Source organism: Trachurus trachurus, assembly GCF_905171665.1.
Source record: "Trachurus trachurus genome assembly, chromosome: 16".
Lineage (NCBI taxonomy): Eukaryota > Metazoa > Chordata > Actinopteri > Carangiformes > Carangidae > Trachurus > Trachurus trachurus.
The window spans coordinates 8732565-8755600 of NC_139902.1; the positions used below are offsets into that span (position 1 = coordinate 8732565).

At 44.5% G+C, this 23036-nt stretch overlaps 1 protein-coding gene across 1 annotated transcript in view; it reads left to right on the top strand.

The window, feature by feature from the left end:
* iglon5 (IgLON family member 5) overlaps positions 1-23036 on the top strand; it is a gene marked incomplete at both ends in the record, with an annotated part of 88061 nt that overhangs the window by 58919 nt on the left and 6106 nt on the right. The window contains 3 exons of the mRNA XM_083989708.1: positions 14466-14544; positions 17509-17741; positions 19341-19460. Coding sequence (XP_083845834.1) covers positions 14466-14544; positions 17509-17741; positions 19341-19460 — 432 coding nt within the window. The remainder of the gene's footprint in view (positions 1-14465; positions 14545-17508; positions 17742-19340; positions 19461-23036) is intronic.

Genomic DNA, 23036 nt, shown 5'->3' on the forward strand with positions numbered 1-23036 from the left:
GGTGGGCTCTGTGTGGCAGCAAGATGTTCTTTGTGCCTGTCAGAGTCTGACTAAAGATCAGGATTTGTGTGACACATCTGCACTAAATCTCTAACAACGACAGTGTGTCTGTCTCTGTCTTTATCTGGAGAGCCCTGTCTCTCACTCTCTTTCCTCTGTTTCTCACCACATATATATATATTTTTTAAATTTATATCCATTACCCAACACTCCGCTCTCTCCTGTCTCGCTCCTACTTCTGCTCAACATTTCTCCGAGGCATCTTTGCTTCTTTGACAGAATCTGAAGTGATAGGTGACAGGTAGCAGAGGAGAAGCAGATCAAATACAGACTGAGGTCCTGCACCCAAAAAGTGGAAGGTTTTGTCGCACCCATCCAACAGGTGGCTTCAGTCTCACTTTCACTTTCTCAGGCATTATTTTATTTCAGGACCCCTCAGCCTTTCAGGTTGCAGATCTCTTCCCTTCCCTTCATTGCATTTCCTTTTTCCCACCTCGCTGTCCGACTTCCTCAGCGTTCCTCCGACAGCTCTTCCTCCCCGTCCACCTCGTTCTGTCGCCTCCGCAACCTCCCACCTTCCTTCATCCAGCGCCCTTACGCCGTCATCTCTCTCTGCAGCAGCACCGACTCACGATTCCCACGTGGCACTGCGAGGTGACAGGGATCATAGAGCTTTGTGGAACTTGTATGCTCAGATAAGCTGCTGAATTAGAGGGTGGAGAAGATCAGCTGTGGCATTGCAGGGGCGAGGAGGTGAGAAGATAAGAACGTGTGGGGAGAGAGGAAGAGGAGATGTGGAGAAGGGGATTGAAAGAAGATAGGAGTGGGAGAGAAATGAGAGGCAGGTCAGGTTTGGATGAAAGAGGAGTGGATGTACTGTTGCTGGCAGATGGACAGCTGTGGCCAGTTGGCACGAGGATGAAAACACTGCGTGCATGACTAAGTTTTCAAATGAGAATCTTGTAAAAGGGACCTTAAATGGACACATGATGTCATGCTAAGATACCGAAGAGGCTAAGGCTGAATAGCTGAGAGTGTCGCTCTGCATGTTCACCAGATAAATGCTCCATCTGGAAAATAGCACTTACACCATCTCTTATGTCAGTAAAGGTACAGTATGAAAAGGATGATAGACAAAGCTGTGCAGCATAAGCCTGTAGTAGCCTATAATTGTGCATCTTTTCAAAAAGTCTATTTTCACATTAAATGTTTCAAGACAAATGTTTTTTTTTCTGGATAAGGATTAAGTGATGTGTTTGCTAAAGGCAATACTAACTCCAGTTAGCTAGTGAAGGGTAAACTCCCCCAAATCCAATTAAGAGTTTATTTGGCTTCCAGGACACCTATGCTTTTTATTATGGAGAGCCAGAGGAAGAGATGCTGTCTACCAAACATTTTAGATATTGAGTATCGCTCTCTACAGTACATTACAACCTCGATGCACACACACACACACATTCAGTATCAACATGCGGAGACAAAGCTCGACAAGCTGCTGTGCCAAATTGTAGCCGCTATGCTGTGATTGGACGATCTCTGTTCGGGTGGCCAACAGTCAGCTGCCAATCCATAAGCACATGTGGCTTCTGCACGGAAGCTCACAACACTGCATGCAAACATCAACCCTGTACCCTATGGCAAACAACATGAAGACTGACAGCCATACACAGAGGCTCAGCAGGAAGGAGCCGTGCCAACAAAATCCATGGAAATACATAGAAAGACATAAGGAGGATAGAGACGTGCGGAAGCATCGAAATTCATCTGTATTCTGACAACGTGTCCAGCTCAGTGCATAAGGGCTTCAACTGAGAAAAAGTCGCCCCTAATAAAAGTACAGCTGACAACTGCTAGAGGAAGTAAAACATTAGGCTAGAGGTGTGAGGTCAGGAAAGGTCCCGAGCAAACGAAAATGAGCTGCAGCTTTGAGTCGTTCTCCCTGGTTTTTATTTCTTCATCTTCCTGTCAGATTCTCTTCTTCTCTTCTTACATCTCTCTCCTCCTCCAGGGAAATGTTTTAATGCTGTTATAACACGCTCTGCATGATGTGACACACAAGTTGTTAACATTTTTTTTTTTTTTTTTTTGCTGTTTATGTACAAAATCTACACTTTTTAGGTTTTTTTTTCATCAGAAACACATAGCAGAAGTTTTTTTTTTTTTTTTTTTTTGTCTAGACTCACCAATTTGCACCAAGGCTGAACGATTTTACAGGGAAAAATTCAGTGTAGATGAATTTAAGAGACCAATTTTTCAGCTGAGAGTAGCCTCAGCAGGAAGAAAAATGTGAGGCAGGTTAAGAAAATGTCGTGTTTCAAGGACACAAGTAATATTTTCTCCAAGTGAGATATCACTCCAGTTCTCACAGTGCGGTTGTAGGAAACACATGAAATCCCTAGATTTAATAGAAGTAGATGAGGCAGATTGTGGAAAAGTGGGTACACCAAAACAAGTCAATTACTTCACCGCAAAATCACTCCTGGAACACACTCGGTATCGCAGATTGATGATAAGTTACGTAAGAGTGCAAAAGAATCCGAAGGTGGTTTTCTCTTTTTTTCCCCCATGAAAACATTCATCTAATCTTCTCCATCATCTTCTCTTTGTTCAAGAAGTTTTTTTTATCCACTTTTCTGCAGTGTCTGAATGAACCCTCTCAGGCAAAATCATGTCTTGCTGGAGGTTAACTTACATCTCGGAGGGTTGATTTTAATCCTTCACTCCGACTCGGGTGTGCAAATGTAGGGGAATAAACATCTGGCTAATGTTTCGTCGGGTCATTTGCAGATGAAGCGGATGCCGATGCGGTGTGGAGTGACTCTGGATAATGAGACAGCTTGTAAAAAGGTTAGGAATTATCAGTTAAAAAGCAATCTTGCTGCGACACATTCACTTGCTCACTTGCTTAGTAGTATTAGTGGATTCCACAGAGATGGAGGGAGCTGTCTTTAGCTGGTTTTACACTTAACTGCGACTGTGAGAAGTTTTTGCTATTGCCATGTAAGTTAAAAGGAGCTCTCCGTCGTTGCTCTAGGATTTAATGTCCTTACGGCATAGGATAAGCTTTCACTTGGTCAGAGAGTCATTGCCATACACACTCCATTCCTACTCAGTGTCTGCAATACATCCTGGCAGCTGCGTGTGTTGTATTATTAATATCTCAATTTAGGATAGCTATGTCTTGCTGCCCCCTTGTTTCGCAGTGTATTGTCTGTGGCAAAGTGCAACACCCTTGAAGAATAAATGATTCTCCAGGTTTGTTGTGTGTGTGTGTGTGTGTGTGTGTGTGTGTGTGTGTGTGTGTGTGTGTGTGTGTGTGTGTGTGTGTGTGTGTGTGTGTGTGTGTGTGTGTGTGTGTGTGTGTGTGTGTGTGTGTGTGTGTGTGTGTGTGTGTGTGTGTGTGTGTGTGTGTGTGTGTGTGTGTGTGTGTGTGTGTGTGTGTGTGTGTGTGTGTGTGTACATGCTTAAGGAATGTCTGCAGTCTCCACGTGCTCTGTGTGCGCTTGTGGCACAGTAGTAAAATTGTTTTTGCAGCTCATTCACACATGAGGGAGAGGGGAGCCAGAGATCATTTTCAGTGCTCCACATGAAGGAGCATTAATCCAATTCAAACAGCTCGAAGGAGACGGCCCTCTAATAACTTATGGTGACTTAGGAATTTGTTTATGTTTGTAACAGCGCGCTGAAAGATTAATAACCTCCACAATGGGAGTTATACAACCCGCTCTGCGAGAAAACACAATAAGAAAACGCAGAAGAAATAGAGATATATGGAGATAAATGAAAGGCAAATTAGCCAGTGGCACTGTATTTAATTACACATTACTTCTGTCACAGCTTTAGTTATGCCCCTGATTTCCTCATATTCCTCGATAGCCTCAGGCTTTGGTAGCACAGCTTCATCAGGAACATGAGCCGGGAGATTCATCAGTGGCTCAGTCCACCAAGGCTGACATAAACGCACAGCTTAGCTTCGCCCCAAGTAACTGGCTGTATGCTTGTTTCCTCCTCAAACAGAGTATGACACGTTAATTCACCTTTGCCTCTCTCCTCATCTCTCTTTTCTTGCTTCTCAGTATTCGCAGTATTTTTTTTCTGCATGTCATACACCAGACCGCTCTCGGTTCTGCTCAGCTGCAAAGATTAAATGGGCTCTCCATCGATTGCTCTTTTCTAATGCACCGGCCTTTTCAGAGAGATACCAAAAGCATGTCATCACCCAGGCTGAAAGAAGGGGGTTGGAGGGTAAAAAGGGAGGGAGACTCGTCTTCAAAGTTGGGTGTATTTTTAACTCAGGGGGCCTCTTTGCTCAGCAAGATGAAGAGAGCAACCAGGGAGCATGTGAGCAAGACTATCGTGCTGTCAAGGGAATGGGTAGGGGCTTTTCTGTAATTGAGCAGCGGCAGCATGCTGATGGCGCCAAAAGCTAGCTGGGGTGTCATCCGGCTTCCATCTGGTGCAATACAAGGAAGCAGAGAGAGAGAAAAGAGAGGGGGGCTCCAAGATTTGGTGAAAGCAAATGAGCTCTAGTCTGGTGAACTGGGTAGCCCACAAAAGGGAAATGACGGCGACCGAACTCACTCCAACTTGCAGACTGAGGCCCGGAGCTCGTGGTTTGGCGGTTTGAATGGCTGCCACGGGCTCTCCAGCACAGCTGTAGCCAAACATAACTGGCACGGCGGCTATGTGTGCAGGAGCTGGCGGTGCCGAGTCACAGCAGTGGAGCAACAATGGCAAGAGCTGCAGTGATTCAGAATGCAAATGAAGCCCATCCACAGCTGTAAGGATGGCTGTGGGCACAGCCAGGCGGAATCCAACTGCACACAAACAGACGGAAGTATGCAAACACATGCACGAAAACGCACACTTAAACTCACCCTCACACACGCGCACGTACGCACACACACTCACGAACATGCAAGCAGCTAATGGATTTACACAAACCTGCAAATACCTACTTGCACACTCTTTTTCACACACAAACACACACTTGTGCACGCTGATGCTCACTTCATCTGTACTTGCCAGCGTCTTAGTGCACTGTACCATGCCTCCCTCCTACCTTCCATCCTTTTTTTCCCTTCCTTCTCTCATTCCATCCCTCAGGAGCTCCCTCTAAAGCAGGTGTTAGCTGATTTCTGTTCCCTCAGGTAATTCTGTTTTGTTCTTCGCAGCAAATACTGCTGCTGTGAATTATCCTGACAGCACCTTACTCCTGGGCTCTGGCCCTCACCTTCTCCCCTCCCCTAGTTTTCCCTACTTTCACTGCACCCTCCATCCTCCCCTCCCTCCCTGTCTGCCTGCATTGCCTCCTTTTCATCCTGCACTCTCTTGCCACCCCTCCTGTGGAGCAGGTAGCGAGACCTCTGGACGAGCAGCCCAGTGGTCCTGAACAACACATCAGCCCCCGCACGCATACGCATGCACACACACACACAAACACAAACAAATACTGAGATGGACTCGCACACGCTCAGAAAACTGCTCAGTCAAACATGCACAAGTTCGGGGATGTGCACATTTGCTTAGTTGTTGCACCCAGGTGCACTTGAAAGCATCGCATTCCAGCAGTGCAGCAAGTTATTTCTGCATTCATTGAGCTTGAAGTGTGTTGATGTGGAAATGTTGCTGCTCTCCTGTAGCCAAAATGTTGGTTCCCATTGTGTTGCTGTTTGCAAAAGGCACAGACAAAGGAAGACTTATTTTAGATTGCTCATTACCATGATGGCTTCAGACAGCAGCTAATTTCTCTCCATTCAGTCATCACAATTAACTGGCCTTATTACTCTGTTTGAGTATATTACATATTTTGCATATTTCCACAGAAATATGTCATTATCAGTATGAAATGAATGGTGGGAGGAAAATTAATAAGCTAAGTCAGTGGTGGTGCTGTAAAGGCTTATGCATGCAAAAGAAAATCTAGAACAAAAGCTAAATGAGATCTTTTATTCAGCTCCACATTGATTTGAGACTGTTCAGAATTCATTGAATGCATTTTCAGCACATCATCTTTTGGCTTTGATTGAAATTGCATGATTTCAGCTCTTTCAGTGTACTGTAAGTTAATGTCCAGCTTAACAACAGCAACACAGTAATTCTCAGGCTCTCGTCAAACTCTTTTTCTCATTAGTCCTACTTTTCAAGTGTGTCACAAATGACCATTGGCAGCTCGTATTGCCTGGTCATCCATTTCACACATACACACTGGCCAACACTCAGCTGACTTTTTGATGCCTCATTCTTTTTGACTCCACTTTACAGCCAATGGTCCTATCGAAAATAACTGCTCCCATGCTATTACACCCCTTTGTCTCCTGTCACTATCGCCCAGTAATTGCTGTTTTTATTGTAGCCTCTTAGAGGCTCAAGTGTAAACTATAGGCTGAGCCTCGCCACAGTGCTGGAAGCTTTACTGCAAGGCTGGAAATTTTTTGTTCAGGCTTACAGCATCTGACAGAGCTGCTATAGAGGATAAAAACATGGAGCACCAGAACATATTCACGGTTTCATTATCTATTTATGTTGACGTTATACCATAAGGCTGGGCACTAATTCAATATGATGCTTTTTAGACTTCAAGTTGAATTACCACTCATTCATATGATTCGCATAGTGTTCTCATTTTCAAAAATCTGTTGTTGGGGTGCATTTTAGCTCAGTAGGCACCCCATGTGCAGAGCCTATAGTCCATGCAGCCAGCCCTGGATTGAATCCCGACCCCTGTGGTCCTTAGCTACATGCCATTCCCTCTCTCTCTGCCTCCATATTTTCCTATCTCCCTCGACTATACTATCAATTAAGGGCAAAAAAGCCCCGAAAATATATTTGTGCAAATCACAATCGAAAACTAGTTATTCAAACTGTTGTTCTTCACACGAGTGTTGAACGTTAACCTGATTGTTTTTTATGTGATTTTACAAATATGTTCTTCCAGGAAACATTATGGCTCCTCAGTACATGGACACTGTTAACAGTAAAGAGACAAAGCCCTTCACTAAAATTATGACTCTTGGCCTTGAGTAGGATGAAGGAGGTTAGTGATGGGACATTATTGTTGCTCTTATCTTTCCCTGATTCTAAGCAAGGCTACACTATTAATGACTATTGTAACCAAATCGTAAAATGGCAAAATACAATGTCCAAATCACAGGAGCTGCAGGTTTTTGTTTGTTTTTTCGATAAAGGTAAAATGTGCATTGTCTGTACCGTAAGTGCTGTGTTGCTACAGTGTTGCTCTAGCCAACAATGTTATTATATTATTATTATCATCATATTCTGAAGAAGTACATTGGACACGTTTGTTTGTTTGTTTGTTTGTTTGTTTGTTTGTTTGTTTGTTTGTTTGTTTGTTTGTTTGTTACAAGCCCCAATAAAAAATCACATCATAATTTTTTCAAGAAAATGAAAAACAAAAATGACCACTCCAACTGAAACTAAGTGGCATTTGTGCCTATTTACTAAACTTAATTTACTAACCATAGACGTGTCAGATCAGAAAACTGTTCACTGATTTGTTATGGTTTTGTTAGATGCTGTAGGAACGATGGTTTAAAGAGCAGGTCCCAATAGTGTTTCAATGATTTTATATCTACTATTGTTTCTTAGGAAAATTGCTACGATAAACCACAGAGCACACTGTGGAGGAGACACTGCATGTTGATGTAACTGTTTTCTTTTTCACAAAGCAAAACTTTGGAGAGTGCCCTTATAAAAGAAAATATACAGCAACAAAATTGTATCATAATTTCCAACAAAATAGACATAAATACGAGATGAATAGGATGTTTATATTATATTTTGCTAATATTTCAGCCTGTCCTTCAACTGCACACTCAATACAATAGCATGACGCTAAAATGGGAATTAACAACCCAAGGTTTATGCAGTATCACAGAGGGCACCGTGCTGTATTATATTCCTTTTTGCTACTTCTGAAGTGTGTTACTGTCAGAGGATGTTGGATGCAGAGCTACTTGGGGTGAATCAGTATTTTAAGCTTTTCCTTTAAAGCAGTGACAGCACTTGCCCACAAATCTGTCAAATTACCAGTGCACAGGGTGTATTTAGGTGGAGTCTACAGGGCCTTGTGCAAGGCGGGTGAGTGTGTTTCCGTGAGTGTGTGTGCGCTCACTGAGAAAAGGAAGTAACAGTTTAACTACTGTATTGATTTCAAGACTGCTAAGGGGTTTAGGCGTCAGTCCAAGGAAAATGGGGGGTAAAAGAAAGTAAAGTGGGGCTCGTCCCTGGTTTTAGCACGCAAGGCTTTTCTCCCCAGCCACGCTTGATTCAATGGTAAAGATCTGTGGCTGCCCATTGAAGTTGTACAACTGCTGCATTGAGTACTGTATGGTTCTCTGCACTCTGCAGTGCTCTATTGATTGATGTGTGAAGAGGGATTAGTATGTGGGAGGGAGACGAGGGGAGGGAGAGAGAGGAGGCGATGCTGGGTGGGAGGGGACCAGAGGCAGGATCCTGGATGCAGTATGTGTACAATAAAAAAGGGGCAGATGTCACATCTTTGGTGAGGCCAAGTCAGACACCCGCGGGTGATGCCCTGTGTTTCTGTTAACGTTTTGGCATGCTCATGATCTCAAGCTGTAAGCTTGTATGTGGGGCAGAATTGCTGGGATGTAGGAGTGGGTCGGTCCTGTGAGGGCAGCCAAATATCTGACCTTGAATGATGAGCAGCTGAATGTCCCACCAATCCTCTTGATGCCCCAGAATGAGCTCAGTAGAGCAAAGTAATGTCGAAATAAGCCACAGCCAGGTAAACACTTATTTCAGTCATTCCAGCACACTCCTCCTGCAGGAAAAAAAAAGAAGAAAAATCTTTGGTCTGAGAGGGGGAAAAATGACATTACCAGACAGATTCAAAACAATTCATTCACTGTGACTTCTCTGACATTTCTTAGATTTCCTGTCAAGTGGAATCCTGCCGACATCCATTTTGCTTCACCTGCAATTGTGAAAAGCAGGCGACCTGCATATCCATCTTGTTGTGCTGTTGAGGGAAGCGTCCAGGTGGTTTCTCACTGCTCGCCCATCACTCTCTCCCTGCTCTCCCGTTGTTCTGTCCCTGACAGGTGGTGCTGAGGGTGGAAGGAGCCAGAGATTTCATCGATAGGCAGTGGAGGAGCTGAATAAGTAGCGGAGTGGGGAAGAGGAGGAGAAGGAGGAGGAGGAGGAGGAGGGCAGCGAGATAGGACTTCAGAGAGGTGGACATGAGGTTGGATTTGGGCCATCCAGAGTTAATGGGATCAGACGAGGAAGAGAAAGGGATATCTGTGCCAGTTAATGTTTAATCCCCCACCCCAACCCCTTGTCTCCTGCCTGAGGCTCCCGGCATCTGATAATCCTTGGGCTGCCTCTCTTCATCATCAAGGTGTCGGAGGGAAGTGCCTCTGTAAATATTTAATTGGCTGCAGCATGCCGGTGTTAATTATGCGGGTGTGTCTTTCCTTTGCTTTGCTCTCTGCCCCGGCGTTACTGACTGTGTCCTTGCACTTTTCTCTCCTGTTCATATCGATGCTGCTCTACTGCTCCACCTCTAAGTTCCCCTTGTAAAGCCGACACTGTTGTCATTGACTAATACTGCTCTCACTTAAAGTATATAACTGCTACTCTTGTTACTACTTCTACTGCTGCTGCTCCACAACATGTTGTTATTCCATATTCAACAACAGCTTCTCCTTTTTCACATCCTCATCTCACCCAGGCTGTATCCCTTTTCACCTCTCTCCTCCAACTTGACTCCACGCCTCTCTGCATCTCCTTTCAAATTCAAAACCACAGTAGCCTCCGTTAAAACAGATTATTGTTACGGGTTTCGCTGCAGCCTCTGCCGCTATCCGTCCTGACGCCAATCATGCTTTCAGAAGCAGCTTTCCCTCCTCTCTGTGTTTATTTGATCGTCAAGGGCAATGCAAAATAGATGAAGAGTACAAAGACAGCCTTGCAAGGACTGCGCGGGCTAAAGTTGTACAGCTCAATAAAGATCTGCTCATAAGTGTCTGCCAGTGGCAAGTGTAATTACAAACAGTCGCATGTAAGAGTCAGGAGAATACAAATCACATAATAGATGTCTTATGGGTACTGAACAAACAGCCTTGCAACACTCTCACAGACAATAGACACAATGCAGGAGAGCAGAGAGGCAAAAACACTGGACTGCAAGTGTAGGGAATTATGTGAATGTCTACCTATGGGCCAACCATAGATAAAGTGTTATCCGCAGATGAGCAAAACAGATTTCTGCTTTGGCTGGGTGGAGAGCCGCAAAACTGAGAGGCAGAGGAAGAGCTACGGTATTGGTGGTGAATTAATGGTCTGTCAGCCCTGCGTTTTCCCCGTGTGTAACCCCACAGGCACGTCCATAACATTTTTATTCTCTTAAAAATGCCAGAGAAATTTAGACCCAAGGCTCGATACTGTGTGCAGACAAAAGCTTGAGGGGGGAAAAGGAGGGAGACGAGGGTCATTTGGACAAGTCTGTGTGTAGATGCATGGTATGGAGGTGGGGGGTTTCCATTTGTGTGCCAGAACAGCAGGTCATAGGAAGGACAAGACACCGGTAGCTGCTAAAGACAACAGTGTGCAGCGAAATTCAATATGCCGGTGGCCACGCCAACACCGGGGGCCACTGCAGTGTTCACCACCAGCAGAGCTCTGCATGGTTATTCATCATGTCTCTATGCTGTGATTTATGTATCTGAGGGTTTCTCACTCCGTCTACACAGATTTCAGTTTCTTTTTTTTTCTTTTTCTTTTTTAGAGTTGTAGAGTAGAAGTTGCATATCTTCACTTTGGAGTCTGCGGGGTGACCACAGGGTTAAGCTCTCCCACTGGCATGCAGTGGAGTGTTTGTGGGCAAGACTCCCGAATCCTGGTGGGTGCAGTTCATCAGTCTGCATGCTGAGACTCCAGGAGGGCACAGAGAGTCAAGAAGGAGAAGTAGAGACAGATCTCAGTAAAAAAAAAAAGCCAAAAGGAAGCTCAGGAGTTGATGGATTGTGTGGTGATCATGCGACGGGACACTGCTGGACTCATCATCGCTCTGTTTGATCATGTCCGTAGTGTTTGGCTTTGCTCAATTTGAATTAATTGCCTGAAAAGGATAAATAATGTGGAGTACATCAAAGGGAGGCAGACATGCTGTCATTAAGCCAGATGATGTTTACATTGTGTTGTTTCACAGCCGACACTCCCACTCGCCCATAAACGAGACGCTGCAGATGTACGCGTTATATTCCTCTTATCTGCACAAGCAATAACCATTCACCTCCATACACAGCCCCAGACCACTTTGCACCGCGCTCTACACATTACACTTTTATTACAGCGCGTTTGCTTCGGCTATATTTCCAGCTCAAATTCTCGTTTAGCATAGAAACTCATCATATGCCATTATTGCATTCTCTGTATCTCCCAGTGTTTGTGTTTTAAGTTTTGAGCATGACTAGGGATGATGATGTTCATAAGATTATGAAATCTTGGTGCTTTTACCCACAATGCACAGAGGACCCTAAGCGTGTGTGCATGTTTGTGCACAGCTGTTTCTTCTCAGTGTCTGTTATCAACCTGAACTTTAAAGCTTCAGCCAGTTCCAGGCATATAGCCAGTTGAAACTCCAGAGGCCTGTGTATTTTGTATCACGATCTGCTAAAGGTTTTCGATATTACAAAACAGACTCCAGCTGTAAAACAAATTAAGATGTCTCAATTCCTTTGCATGCAATCTTTTTGTAATGTAAGTGGGAAAAAAAAGAGGTGAGTGTGAATCTCTGGATGGAGGTGGTGTATCATTTCTCAGTACCGATGCTGCCGGTCCGGTCCTGTTTGTTCTACACAGTCTGCTGATTCCGCAATGTGACTTTTGGATGAGCGTCTTAAGCTGAGCAAAGGTCAAAGCAACAAGTTCACTGCTGGCTGAGAATCCAGTGTGAGAGACAGAGGTCAAAAAAGGTCATACAGTACAGCAGTGAATGCGTCCGTGTGTTTGTGTTATGTGTGCGTTTCCCTGCTTGTGTTTTGACACAGCGCCTCCAGATGAGGGCATATTTGTATTTTCCACCGGGGATGCAAAGTAAATCTCTGCTGCATGCGTTCGCTGGCACGGTGAACTCAGGCATGACCTTTGTCTCAGACAGGTTTGTCTCATCGATGAGGGTGTTTGCATAAGTGTGCGTAAACTTGCACAACTGTGACTGGCGCTGCGGTTCAGCGTGTGTGAGAGGAAGTGTGGGCTGGATGTGTTGACCTGGTTATCATGTTGCGCGGAGCCTGCGAGTGGAGGCAGGGCGATACAGGTTTTAGAATGCGAGGTGCCAATCGAGCTGTGAAAATGGGAATTGAGTAGGGAAATGGGAATAGCTCCCCGCTGGTTTGTAACCTTCGCAATGTTGTCGGAGCATTCAGCGTATGCATACATCATTCATTCAATCAAAAAGCTTGTGTGTTTGTGCGTGTGCGTGGGTGTGTATGTCCATTGCGTGTGTGTCCCAGTGGTTACATTATGTGATAGAGCGTTGTTTCTCTATGTGTGTGTCTGTAATTGCGTATGTGGGGTAGTGTGTATTTATGACAGCATGTCACACTCGTCTCCAAGCCCCAAGCCCTGGAACTGAATTGAATTAACCTAAATAAAGTCTAGTGTGTGGAGTACAGAGCACTTGAAAGGGAACAGCTGAAGGCTTGAGCTGAGGACTGTCTGAGTCTGAGACAGGAAGCATGAGCACAGCGATGCAGTGCAACATTACTCTATTGTAGAAAGCACAGATAAACGAAAGCTTGTGACAGTTTTTGAACATCGGGCACAATGGTTAATGTGCTACGCCCCTCCCCCTAGGCTTCCAGAGAGAGAGGAAGAGAGACTGAGCCAGTGCTGGGGATCCTTGGCCGGCCTAGATAGCACAGCAACAGTGGCAGCAGCAGTAGCAGCAGCAGCAGCAGCCATTAATGCGATTACAGCTTTTAGCGGGAGATTTTCAGGGCCAGTTTTCTTGTGAGGCATCATTAGTTTGTCCTCTTTTCTTGCTCTGCGCCGGTATGCGAGCAAACAAACGCACACATTCACACCCATGAGCAACAGATGCCTTGATACTGTACCTGCTAATACACACAACCATGAGCAACACATGCCTTGGTGCGGGCACATTATCATGCACACATGAATACATGAATACATGAATACGCAAGCCTGAATATTAGCCTATATCAGCTGTGGTGTATCCATGCTGATCCGCCAACTCACTCTCTTGCAGTCAGAAACTCACAGAAAAAGAGAACAGACATAATTAGTCTTAATTTAAGAGATGATAAATTATTATTTAGTCTAGTTGGCACTTTGCAGGACTTTCTGCTATGCAGTTTGAAAACCTTTTGATTAGCAATCCATGATCTGCATTATAATTCTGAAGCCTCTCTCATTATTCTTTGTAATCAAACCACGGGTCTTCCTTTGATTTAAAACCCACACTTCCTGTCCGCGTACTGGTGCATTGCCGTCATTTTCGCGGTCTCATCTCTTCGTGGTCTCCCACTCAGCATGCTCGACGCGCCTTTGACTTTGTGTGGCGATTTAACAAACGCCGAGGTGCTTCTTAGCTCCCGACTGCAGCAGCTTCATTTCATAAAGTCGCCATTTATTAAACCTCAAGGCTAGACCGCAGCAAAAAACCTATTGAGATATTGAGGTCATCTTCCAGGCGGAGGGAGAGAAAGAGATTGTCAGAGATGGAGGGAGAACACAAGCTGAGGTATCTGGTGTCTTGCTGTGATTTGGCAGAGTTTAGATGGACAGAGCCAGGTGTCTTACTGGGGAGCGACTTGCCTCAGTAGGCAATATCCCTGCCAGCGTATAAGGTCTTTGGTTATCTTTGTTTGCAGTCCAAGCAAGTTCACAAAAATGACTTCAAACTGGTTTTAAGTTTTTTTTCTCACCCGAGTGTGTCAAACACACCTCACAGATGCCAAGTTTCGTAGCTATCTCCTCTTCAACTAATGGCTCTCAGGATGTGTGTCTCTTTCTTATGTGTGCGCTATTATAAGCATGTGCCTCTGTTCTGTGAGTGTGTATGTGTGTGTGTGTATTGGTAGGCAGGATGAGCATCCCTTCTGTTACCGTTGCTGTCCCTTCATTTCACGCTCCGGCAGCTCCGCGTGAATCCTCTTCCCTTGGCTCATTATCAGTGCTGTTCAATGAACGTGCATCCCACCAGAATGCAGGGTAAAACCAAATCATTATTCAAGTATGGGGGTCAGTGCAGACATTGTGACTCCTTTGTTTAGTATATTTATTACTTTCCCTTCAGAAATAAGTGAGCGGGATGCAGAGCACATCCTTGCCTGAAGTGATGCGGTGAGCTAGTCTATCCTCAAACACCTGACCTGAGATTGATGAACACCAGCGCAGCATTTGGTGCCATTACTGGATGCTCATTGGTCTCTTCTTGTTTTTCTTGGCAGGGTCCAGCGTGCACGGAGCGGAAATCGGATACCTGCCGGACAATATTACAGTGTTGGAAGGAGAAAGCGTCACTTTGAGGTAGCTCTTGATCCTACACCTGCACCCACTAATTACATCAAAAACATGTTTGTTTCTCCCACCCACCTGCCATCCCAGTTTAATTGCCAATTCTCTGTCACGCAACTCCATTATTGTGCCATATTTTCCAGCATTGTGTTTCCTGTAGCTAATTAAACAATAATAATAATAGTATCCGTCAAATGTCGCTGGAGTCGTCCAGTCTGTCTACAATCGCCTCCTCATTGTGCTTAGATGTAACAGTAATGATGTGCCGGTCAGCTCTGCAGGCAGACCTCCACTGCATCCAACCACACCTGCCTAACTGTGACTGATAAAGTAGAAATCACAGCTGCCATTTGTAGCTCACAAAGCAAAGCTCAGAAACAGCCAACTTGCTTTTTCCCTCGCTCACATGGATGTGACCTGGCTTGGCAGTACACTCAGCAGTGCAGCAGAAAAAAAGGGAAAAAAAGAGAAATCCGAGTCAACATTACTTTCATCACCTTTATGCCTGCACCTCTCCAGATCTCTGAGAAAATTCCTCTTTTTATTGTATTTTTTTTTCCTTGAAAGAAAAGTGGGTCTTCTACTAAAACTGAATGTGTTACTCCGAGGCCATGTACAGCTCTGTCAATATTTGTTAACAACAACAAATGTCTCTAAAAGTTGGCAATCAAAAGGAACAGAGAACTGATGTGTCATATTATCAAGATTAGCCTGGAGCTGTTTGAGTGAAGATATGTAGAAGTCAAATCATCTATATCCAAATCCATTTATTTTGAGTGTTTTTTTACACATAATATTCTGACTTGAATGCACGTGGGTGCGTACACCCCAGTGTCACCTTTTGCTTCTTCTTTTGTGCAACGTTACAAGCACCTCGAGCAACTCTTTCTTGTTTCTCAATATAACAGTTGTTGCCACAGTCACTGGTAAATCTACAGTTCTTCAGATCAGTGGTTCAACTTAGTTTTCCACTGCTTTAAAACAAACAGTGTCTATCTGTGACCCGTCTACAGAAGGTGCATACAGGAAGTCTATAGGTTCTGACCGGTTCAAACCAGGTTTGATTATTCATCCTCAGTTTTTGCTTGATTTAATTATGCAGCTTGAAACCCTAACCCCAATAGAAAAAAAACCCCAAATGATAGATAATGAGATCTTCTGCATTGGTTTCCTATCAACCATCTCTCCGCCTCTAGACTTGTTTGGGATGAGCCCAGACACCAGTTGGTGAACCACTGCTTTAAATTCCACTCGCAGTCGTCCATCGAGTGCTCTGAGATTAGATTTCACTGCACAGAACTGCGCGTATAGCTTCATCAGCAGAGATGTGATTGCATATTTTGTAATCAGACGTGTGTGTACGTTTAATTTGCACTGGGCAGCCAGTAGCTGACAAACAAAAGGCTAAAGAGCTTCATAAATAAACTCCATTTTCATGTAAAATCACTTTTTGCCCAAGTGGCACAAGTAGTGTGTTATGCTTGAGACAATGCTGTTGTGTTTGGCTTTGATGCGGGCCATTAAGACCAGGCACATTTGATGCTATTATGGTGCTTATTTCCTCTGGGCTTGCAGTCCTGTAGCAACATCATCAGTGCAGAAGTGATTAATTTTAGAAATAGATTAATAGAGCGTTTGGACACAGATAATGATATTTTTATGTGTGTGTTTTCTTACTATATCATCTTTTATTTAAACCCACCAACCACAAATTTGAATTTTAATCAAAAAAGCTTTCTTCATCTTTTCCTCTAACCCGCTTGCAGTGTTTTGGCCGGTACAGTTTCCCCCTGAACCATTCAGCCCACTGCCTTGTAGCCTGTTTGTCAAAGACTTCCAGCCTCAGGTCACCTGTGCAGTGCTTCTTTTGTACTCTGTGGTGTCACTGGCACTGACTTGGCAGGTGATCTAAGATCTACCTCAATGGTGATATTTATCCAGGACATATCAATTAAACATGAGGACTACAGAGACATGTCCTCAAACTAGTTGAAGCTAAGGACATCTAGTGGCCAAGCCAAGAACTGGAGTTACACCTTTGGCCACTGGCTCCAGTTATGAAGCAGCTTATTTGTAGAGGAGAATTAGATTTACTGCTCCCTAACCACAGTGGCACTGTTATTTTCCTGCCATGTACCTGTCATTATTTTCATATATGTCTCTATTTATCGCTATTTACTTTATGCAAGAGTCCACAACCGCTTCTGGGCATAAGGCCAGATGACATATATCAATACTGTATGCATCTGGACTACATTTAGTTTCCAATGTTTCCCTGTAGTCAAAACAAAGAGTAATGTTACGATTGCCTCGCTGTGATTGCATTCAAGCTGTTGATACGTTTCTCTGACTGATCTCTATTTTTGTAATTTGACCCATTTTGAAAGATGCACAAAAAAAATTTATTGTTTGTACTGCATTACCCAAGAGGTTACAGACAGACGAAAAACAAAACGTAGGAACAAACAGCAAATAAATATATAAAATACAATGAAATGACTGGAGATGCATAATGAATGCAGATGCTTACATGCAGGGCAGAAGGTTACTGAATGGTTTGATGAGTAAGAAATTTGCTGTGAATCATATGCTACGGCCTTTTCAGTAACTATATTTCCACCTAATTGAACGCCTACAGGGAAAATTGGACCGAGGTGTTAGATTGTGTTTGCACCTGTTATCAACACACCAAGAGGTCTTATTCTGAGGGGAACAGACTGTAAGACGCTCGTTCTGTCTATTCAAAGGAGCAGTGTTGCTGTTGTGGTGCTCAGCACTGCACCACGCTGGGTCTTTCTTTGGTCGCCCATTTGTAACCTACTGTAATGAAATCAGTCTAGGCCATTATGTGCCGGAACAACCAACAAAACAACACCTCGCTCAGCACTGACACCTTCAATATCAACCCTATCAAAACAATGTTAACCTCACAGGGCCAGGCCTCTCACCTGTCTATCACCTCCTGTTGTGCCACAGATGCCGGATCGACGAGGAGGTGACTCACAAGGCCTGGCTGAACCGCTCCAACATCCTGTTCACGGGGACGGACAAGTGGTCGCTGGACAAGCGCGTGACGCTGGTCAACAGCAACAACAGCGACTTCTCCATCCACATCGACAAGGTGCAAGTCACCGACGAGGGGCCCTACACCTGCACCTTTCAGGCCAACAACATGCCCCGCATCGCCCACGTCTACCTCATCGTTCAAGGTTGGCAGCCGTGTTAAAGATGCAATAGGAATCAGTCAGGGGAGAAGTGTTTATATAACTTCCAGTATAAGCTGTAACTCATTTCCCTAGTGTATCCAGAGTCTGTAGATTTGATTGCCACTGCGGCTGAACATAAAGTGTGTGCTCACGGTACTCTAAACTGCTTGGTTATAAAAAAAAAACATCAGCTAAATGGCTTAATTATGTATTTCATCGTTCATCCAAGCATAGTCCTGCCTACTGGGTGTGATTGAGGTTTGACATCAGAGGAAGCAATTAAGATTTTCTATGGTTATGTTTCCGAGTATTTTTTTTTTTTCAGTTAAATTGTGCTTAAATATATGACAGACAACTTTGCAGTTAATGTTTGATGTTTGAGTATTTAAGGTTGGTATTTATCGTTACATCAAGATGTAATTACTTGATTATGTCTTAACAGCTTTTTGTACGTGTGTGTGTGGATGCAGAGAAGCAAACTAGTGCAGGTGATGGAAATTCAGTCCCAATCATTTTCTTTTGACCTGTAAAGGTTGCTCGTCTTTATAAACAGAAAGTTCAGGCAGATCAGATGGATGAGGATGCGTGTGGAGGAAATGAGGTACACAAGGGGCTGTCCAACTGCCTAACTAAATAACTGACAGTGCACAACCACAACTGGGGCTCAGTCATCGAGTCAGCAGCTAAGTGAGTGAGAGTCTGACTGATCCTGAGTGACATGATGTATTGGCTGAGGACTGCCCACAGGCTGAATCTCAGACCTTTTCCCCCTGCAGATTGCAGTTATACATCACCAGCAGCATGAAACTGAAAACTTTTAACAGGATATATTAGGTACATTGTGCTGGAATGAAAACACGGGGCCTCACAGCTCACAGGTGGCAGAGACAATGTCCGCTGTGAACTAACAGAGTTTTCACATTGCATTGCAGCCAAACAAACGCTCGTGTCTGCAGGGGCCGAGGCTTGGCACAGATGACCATATACACCTGATTCCAAGTCGCCTGCAATTTCAGCCCTAGCTTGATATCACACAAAATAATTACACCCTCAAGTCAGTGCATCAAGCAGGAGCAGCTTTAGCACCACTCCAATCTGTGCTTCATTGCTGCAAGTATTCAACTGCAGCAAGATAGAGAGAAATAGGATCCTTGGTAGATGTTTCGCAAAAATTGTCTCAGGGCCAAGCTCATTAAAAACAATGATAATGGGCCATATAATTCAAGGGCCATCTTGTTATCAAACTTACTACATGTAGTGGTCCAACACTTTGTGAGTTTGAGGCAAAATAGTATCCAGGGGTGGTCCTTCACTTAAAAGAAGTACCAAAAAAATGAAAAATCTTACTAGCACTTACAAATGTCTCTTTTCTTTAAAGATTAAATTAGATTAGATGTCAGAAGAGGGAGATTTTAATGCCCATTTTAGGATTCAGCACATTTTTTTAAGTAGAGGGTCAAGCATATTGTTGCACAGTTCACTAAGCACTCGGGCACAGATCATTAATCAGCTGATGATTGCCTGTCCGTCTACAGTGGAGGAGTTTGCACTATGAAATAAGAACAGGGATACTTGAGATCATATTTCTCATTTGTCTTTCAGTGCCGGCCAAAATCGTCAACATCTCAAAAAACGTGTCGGTGAACGAGGGGGAGAATGTAAACCTCTACTGCCTGGCAGTGGGTCGGCCCGAGCCCACTGTCACCTGGAAAGACCAGAAATGTAAGCTACCCCCTTCTTCTTTTACTCGTCTCCACATCCAGAAATCTCTTGTTCTCAGCTTCACCTTTATCTCCACGTCTTCACATTCATCCCTAACCCTGTTCAGCCTTTTATAGTCTTTTTTTTTCTCTCTCCTGCCAGCGTAAAAGCTTATCAGCATTCAACCGGTGCCCGTGTCTTTATCCCCCACATCACTGTGTCATCATTCTTAAACCCAGCTGTTCAGCCTGTCCCCTTCTTAAATTCATAGTGCTGTATTTTCTCTATGTCCCAATGTTTGGTCCCAAATAACCGCGCATTATACGTAATTATCCCCAGCGCGCCACCCGTAATCATCAGCATCTGTCTTCATCCACTCTGTCAACCGGCATCACGACGCCAACTGACGCTAACAGCGGCTCCTGGCGTTAAATCAGCTGTTTTTGTCTTCCGTCTGTGTGTGGAATCAGCACTAGATCAGGGTGGTCCGGGTGCATCGCTTGATGGGAGTCAGATCCGTTTCATTTGATCAGCATTTATTCCCTGTATGCCCGAAGCTTTGTCACCACTAATGTCCAAAGTCAGGGAAATAACCATTACGTGGCCTCTAGAGATTGTTTCGGTTGTAGAGTTTATTACAACTGCACTGGTAGTGCTGTATCATCAAGGAAACTGCTATGTGCTGAATATACCATTCACTGTATTATGACTTAATTCCTGAGTGCATTCTGCTACTGTGATGATTAGACTTAGAGCCAAGTACCGGTATGTTTCTGCTGTTTGCCTCTTTTCTATGAGGGTAGAAATACAAACTCAGGAGCTCTAAAACACACACACACACACAAACAGTATATACCTGCATTGTGTGCCAAAGAAAAGTTTCCAAATGCTGTAACTTTGGGATGATTTTAGGCTTTCTGCGTGTTTTGGAGATCAAATAATTGACTCTGTGAAGCTTTTATTGCATCAGTGTTGAAGTCATAGTTAAAAGCCCTTTTTTTAAATCACATAACAGAGCTGGCTGAATTGTAACAGTGGCAACAACACGGTTCGCATGCACCAGCGAGACGGCAATAATAAATAGGTCAGTGTGAATAACTATTCAACACTGTAATTATACTGTTAGGCCAATAAATGCAGAAGCTGCTGTACTGCTGTACTTACACACAGCTTTGGGCTCGCTCTGAGGTCTGCTCCTCTCTGCTCTCTTTGTCCCTGGGTTAGCCTGCTGTACATGCACTGTCCCTCTCTGCACAGTTAGTGTCTGTGAACCTATACACATTACAGTACAATAACCTCAGGCACGCACATGCCCGGTAGCGATTGCACACTCAGAGACACCCACAGACATGCAAAAATAGAGGAGAAAAGAAAAGCACGCATGAACGCACAGCTGCAGCAAACACACAACCTTACATCACAAAGTCTGTCTAGTTGTCCTCTCTTGCGAGCCTACAGAATTTCTCCTCTGTCAGCAGTAATCCTCCCTCTCCACCCCCTCCATCTCACACCTCCTCTCCTCTCTCCCCCCTATAACCCCTCAGCTTGCAGAGAAAGAGATATGGGCCGCATTGCTATTCCATGGGAGTCTCTGCAACCAAGCCATCAGTTGCAGGAGACCAGGGGCAGTGGAGAAGGAGGTGGGGAGGGGTTGGTGGTGGTGGTTGTGGGGGGGGTGGGGGGGTGGACGAGCCCAAAGAAACAGCAAGAAGCTGCCAGCCATCTGTCCCCATTACTCAGAGACTGCATGGAGAAACTGCAGGGAGGGGGAGAAAGGATGAGCAGAGCAGTGTCTGTGGAGGTTAGGTGGAAAATGTGTGTGTGTAGCCTATGCGTGTGTGTGTGTGTGTGTGTGTCTCGTGGTGGATGAGTGGGAGGAGCTATTTGCACCACCTCAGAGGTGAGGCACAGACCTAAAAACAAAAAGCCCTTGACTCCTCCGCAACTTCTCTGAACATGCAAATAGTGCTGATGATGACTCTGCACCGGTGTTCACTGGCGCCACCGCCTTCCTCTTTGCTACAGCTCAGATGCAATTTGTCGCCTTTGTTCGCTTTCACCGGCATCCATCAGCTGACCCACTCAGGGACAAACAGGCATCCTGTCTCATCCGCCTAAATACACCGGTACATCACGGCCTTATCTGGTGACACCCCATCCATTTAAACACGTACACACAGGCTTAGCATGGACCGATGCACGTACCGATGGGAAGGTGAAGTGATTGTCGGGTGCAGATGGGTCAGAGATATGACGGTCACAACTCAGGGTGAATTGTTTGATTTGGTTTTTATGGGATTGATTAAATAATTTAGCTGTTGGGGTGTGGAGAGCAGGATTAAAACACGATTTTCTGGCTCTTGATTCGTTGCAACGAGCGATTCGTGAGTGGAGGCACGAAAAACAAAAATCCAGCAGGAATAGGAGGAGAGCAGAGAGAGGCAGAACTGATGAAGAGGTAGGCAGAGGCTCAAAAACTACCCCCATGAAGGCACAATAGAGAATGTGTCAGAGGACCGGTGCTCGTGGGCAGGTATATATACACGGGGTAAAGTCGGCGAGGCGCAGATGTGCCTTCATGTGGGACCCAGGAGCAGGTGTGCAGGGGGATTTGGGAAATCAGGTGACTGGAAAGGAGAGGGGAGTCTGCAGGCATCCAGCCAGCAGAGACCAGAGACAGAGACAAGTTTATTTTTCAGCTGTAAAATCTCCTGCTCAGTGCATGTCTTGGCTGCAGTTCTATTATAAACATATGTAAGCTGTGCCCATCAGAAATGTTTATGTGCTTGTGTTTGACTGTTAACTCTGGCAGTCCCTGTTATTGCTGAACTGAAACCAACAATGCGTCAGTGCATCCCTCCAAACTCCCCTACCCCGTGGCTCTCAGCCCTGAGCTTATTTGCTCACACTGAAGACGTGGATTTTTAAAACTGGTCTTGAATGTACAGTTGGATTCAAAGAAATAATTTCCCCAAACAGCTGGGTGATGTAGACTTTAACAAACAACGGAGGAGTAAATATTGTGTTGGTTGGGAAACTATTTTCAGATGTGAATTAACACACATTAGTGAGTGTCTAGAGCAGCAGGACAGTGTATGTGGGATTGAATCAGAATAAACTACAGAGCCCATGTTCAGGCTGATGAAAGAACATGTGACACAGTGCCAAGGTGACAACAATGCAGGTATTTAGCACAGAGGAATTAAGCTACACAGACGATAGGATTAATTCATTGGATTTTTCATGGGTTGTTTCTTCTCAATACAGAGTATTGCTTTATATCCATCAGCCTCAAAAGTCCAGTAATAGTCAGACTCTAATAGGTAGAACAGACATATAACTGAGGGAAGAATAAACTACTTGGATTCTTGGCTGTGGAGTGATTTTTAGACGTGTGCAGAGAGCTGGGGCGAAGTGGCCTTCCTGTTTTAAATTCAGCTGTAGCTTCATTTGGCTCAACTAGAACACATTTCAGCCCCTTACTCTTCCAAATGACAGGTTTTACAGTCTGTCAGCCTGTCCATCCTTCTCTGTTTTATGCCTTTTATCAGTCCTCTCTGCCTTGACGGTAGTTTTTGTAATGGAAATGGATAAGAG